Consider the following 5,000-nt stretch of genomic DNA (forward strand, 5'->3'; position numbering starts at 1 on the left):
CATAGTTTTGGTGGTGGTTGGGTCTGAGTGAGAAAATAATTAGTGAAATTTGAAAGATGTGCCAAAGCAATGGAAAATGATCCACAGTTTAGCCCACATAGACTGCTGTTGTTCACACTGTGTGAAGACTTTTGAAAAAGTGAAAGTATTGAGAAATGGGTCCTAGCGATTGTAAAAAACTGTAATGTTGTTAATGTTGCTAATGCAGTCAGGATTACAGATCATTTGCATCAGTCCACTCACTGCTCACTGCAGGAGTTAGAGGTTATTACAGTTACACACCATACACCACACACCACACCACACACCATACACCATACACCACACACAACACACCATACACCATACACAACACCACACACCACACACCATACACCATACACCACACACAACACCACACACCACACCACACACCATACACCATACACCATACACCACACCATACCCCATACACCACACCACACACCATACACCCCATACACCATACACCACACACCACACCACACCCCATACACCACACACCACACCATACCCCATAGACCATACACCACACACCATACACCACACCATACCCCATACACCACACACCATACACGACACACAACACCACACCCCATACACCACACACCATACCCCATACACCACACACCATACACCACACACCACACACCATACCCCATACACAACACACCATACACCACACACCACACCACACACCATTTACCATACACCACACACCATACACCACACACCATACACCACACACCACACCATACCCCATACACCACACACCATACACCACACCACACCCCATACACCACACACCATACACCACACACCACACCATACACCACACACCATACCCCATACACCACACACCATACACACACACCACACACACAGCACACACACATACACCATACACACACCACACACACACATACACCACACCACACACACATACAGCACACACCACACACCATACACCACACACAGTATCCGAAATTACCTTTTTGGCTCACCTGCCAAGGGGACTGGTAGATGGAAACAATCCAACAACCAAGCATATGTTTTACCGGCCAAAATAATAAATAGCCTTTTTGTGTCACATATACATTCATTTCAGTACATTTCATTGAGACAATAAGGTATTATGATGAATACAAACTTCAAGAAGAGGCCAGAGCAAAAGTTGAAACAAAATGATTTTAATATATTGATCAACGGTTAATCAAATCAAGTTTATTTGTAGAGCACATGTAAAAACAACTGTAGCTGACCAAACAGAGTACAACAATGCCAAACGGTGGGCACACAATGAAATAAACCAAAGCACATCAGATACAATGGATAAGAGAACATAGAAGTCAAAACAGGGCAACAACAATGGTAAGATACTATTATGGGAAGAGCAGAGTACATAGAACTGGTGCTCCCCTGATACACAGGGGAAGCAGGTCTACCAATCCTTTACTTTGAGTAGAAATACCCTGATAAAATACAGGTAAATTAGAGACTTATCAGATGCTGGTTCATTTTGGCTGTGGCTAGATTTAATTTCCCAGCCTGAATACAACTGAAGAAGTCTTGAACTCAACATTTTACTGAAGTATTTGCTATTAAATTTGAAGCTTTTTTAAACCTATCAGATGCTTAATCATTTTAATCAACGTAAACCTCCTCATCAGACTCCTCACTCTCTACCGCAGTCACCCTCTTTGCATGGTCCCTGAAGTCTGGCCTCCTGCTCCTGACTGTCCTGGTGCCACAGCATCACAGCTTTTATTGGATCATACTCCCTGATCTCTGGAGAGGACAGCTGGACCATAAGGAGATCTGACATAGTCTTTTATCGGATCATACTCCCTGATCTCTGGAGAGGACAGCTGGACCATAAGGAGATCTGACATAGTCTTTTATTGGATCATACTCCCTGATCTCTGGAGAGGACAGCTGGACCATAAGGAGATCTGACATAGTCTTTTATTGGATCATACTCCCTGATCTCTGGAGAGGACAGCTGGACCATAAGGAGATCTGACATAGTCTTTTATTGGATCATACTCCCTGATCTCTGGAGAGGACAGCTGGACCATAAGGAGATCTGACATAGTCTTTTATTGGATCATACTCCCTGATCTCTGGAGAGGACAGCTGGACCATAAGGAGATCTGACATAGTCTTTTATTGGATCATACTCCCTGATCTCTGGAGAGGACAGCTGGACCATAAGGAGATCTGACATAGTCTTTTATTGGATCATACTCCCTGATCTCTGGAGAGGACAGCTGGACCATAAGGAGATCTGACATAGTCTTTTATTGGATCATACTCCTGATCTCTGGAGAGGACAGCTGGACCATAAGGAGATCTGACATAGTCTTTTATTGGATCATACTCCCTGATCTCTGGAGAGGACAGCTGGACCATAAGGAGATCTGACATAGTCTTTTATTGGATCATACTCCCTGATCTCTGGAGAGGACAGCTGGACCATAAGGAGATCTGACAGTGTATCAGACTTTAGGTTGGACCGCCAATCGGTTTTCACCTGTTTCATGGTATTAAAACCTCTTTCACATTCAGCTGTGGAGGCAGGGAAAGACAGGAATCAGATCAACCATTGCCAGCAAATCAGGGCAGGAATCAGGTCAACCATTGCCAGAAAATCAGGGCATGAATGCTGATGGCTCCTGTTGACACGGATCCAGGACATCTTCTGCAGGGACTAGGGCTCTTGGTACATCAGCACCTATGGGCTTCTGCTATGGTGATGGTGGACCTCTGCAGACAGGCGGACAGGTTGCTATGGTGATGGTGGACCTCTGCAGACAGGCGGACAGGTTGCTATGGCGATGGTGGACCTCTGCAGACAGGCGGACAGGTTGCTATGGTGATGGTGGACCTCTGCAGACAGGCGGGCAGGTTGCTATGGTGGTGGTGGACCTCTGCAGACAGGCGGACAGGTTGCTATGGTGATGGTGGACCTCTGCAGACAGGCGGACAGGTTGCTATGGCGATGGTGGACCTCTGCGGACAGGTTGCTATGGTGATGGTGGACCTCTGCAGACAGGCGGGCAGGTTGCTATGGTGGTGGTGGACCTCTGCAGACAGGCGGACAGGTTGCTATGGTGATGGTGGACCTCTGCAGACAGGCGGACAGGTTGCTATGGTGGTGGTGGACCTCTGCGGACAGGCGGACAGGTTGCTATGGTGATGGTGGACCTCTGCAGACAGGCGGGCAGGTTGCTATGGTGGTGGTGGACCTCTGCAGACAGGCGGACAGGTTGCTATGGTAATGGTGAACCTCTGCAGACAGGCGGACAGGTTGCTATGGTAATGGTGGACCTCTGCAGACAGGCGGACAGGTTGCTATGGTGATGGTGGACCTCTGCAGACAGGCAGACAGGTTGCTCAGGTGTGTTAGTGTGTCATGCAGGAAGCCACAGAAACGGAGAACAACAGCCTCCATCGCTGTACTGTAGTATTTCCTAGCCTTGGCCTGCTGGACACCTCAAACATTTTGGGCATCAACAGATTGAATCTGAAATACATAAAGAACAAAGACATACAAATAGACAATTAATTGCTGTCCAAAAAAAACTATATTAGATATGACAGATTTTATCAGTGCATAAAGCATTGAAACATGATGTTACCAATTGTAACCGTGTTTGTTGTTATTTACTGAACATTACATATTGATGATGACTTTTGGAGTACTTAACATAGTAATCTAGAGCCACTACCTATTCCAGGTGCTGGACAAGCCCCTGGTAACCTCGCAGGAAGGGATCCAGTGCACGCAATAGGTGTCCTACCCATCGGGTCCCGCCAATTCTGGTGGGCACCAGTGGTGTGAGCCCAAGAGCCTGGAAGCTGCTTACCAGGTTTGCCCTGTTCAGTGGACTGGTGTGGTAGAAGGTATAGAGCCCACTGAGGAGGTCTTCTACTTTCTGAGACATCACGTTGAACCGGATGGCATCAGAAAAGGTCCGTTTAAGGCGGTTTGCCATACAGGGGATGCCGATGATGTTGGGCCCTGTTTCCCTTCAGCCGGCTGACCACACCATTCTTGGCTCCGGTCATCACAGCAGCTCCATCTGTTCCCAGAGCGATCAACTTGCTCCCCCACTCATCACACACTCCCTCCCCATGATGGCACTGATGGCCCCACTCATCACACACTCCCTCCATGATGGCTCTGATGACCCCACTCATCACACACTCCCTCCCCATGATGGCACTGATGGCGTTGCTTATGTGTGCCGCCGCGTCTGCCTTCTCCATCGACTTGATGACAACAAACTTCGACGGGATCTTGCCCTTGTGACAGAATCTGACATAAACTAACTCCTCCTCTTTCACAGAACTGTCTGTGGAGCCATCTGACATGATGGAGAGAAATTTTGTGTTTTTCAAATTCTCTCTGGTAGTTTATCTCCACCTCTGCAATATGGTGCATAAACTCTTCGACCTGCTTCTCATCTCTATATGTTGAACCCACAGCGATTCCTTTTTATTTTACATCCAAACTGCAAGAATCAAACATCAAATGAATTCAATAATAATTAAATATACATGTTATCCAATATAGCATATAATCACGTTATCCAATATAGCATATAATCACGTTATCCAATATAGCATATAATCACGTTATCCAATATAGCATATAATCACGTTATCCAATATAGCTGGCAGTTGATTGTGATAAATTAGCCTTCTACCATTTGTTTACTTAAGGATCAACACTATAAGGCTGGTAAAGTCAATTGTGTCACAATGCTTTAAAATGTAAACAGCATCTGGAGACAAACATTGAAATAGAATGTTCCAGAGCCATAGGACAGCATGGAGATCCATGTCAGCATCAGTAGGCCAATCATGTTATGGTATTTATACACTATTTTGAGGTGAACCGAAGCTTATCAAGAGGTGAGAAATAAAAAAATTAAAAACTAGCTTCAAAAGTACTAGTCTAGCTACAAGAGTAACAA

General features: G+C 45.8%; 1 protein-coding gene across 1 annotated transcript in view; it reads left to right on the forward strand.

Annotated features, from left to right (window-relative positions):
• The first annotated feature begins 4,854 nt into the window (after window positions 1-4,854).
• The window catches only part of LOC115122107 (neuroligin-3-like), a 30,812-nt gene continuing 30,666 nt past the window's right edge, over window positions 4,855-5,000 (forward strand). Inside the window, exon 1 of the mRNA XM_065019029.1 lies at window positions 4,855-4,866. Within this exon, the coding sequence (XP_064875101.1) occupies window positions 4,855-4,866 (12 nt within the window). The remainder of the gene's footprint in view (window positions 4,867-5,000) is intronic.

Source organism: Oncorhynchus nerka, linkage group LG5, assembly GCF_034236695.1.
Source record: "Oncorhynchus nerka isolate Pitt River linkage group LG5, Oner_Uvic_2.0, whole genome shotgun sequence".
Classification (NCBI taxonomy): domain Eukaryota; kingdom Metazoa; phylum Chordata; class Actinopteri; order Salmoniformes; family Salmonidae; genus Oncorhynchus; species Oncorhynchus nerka.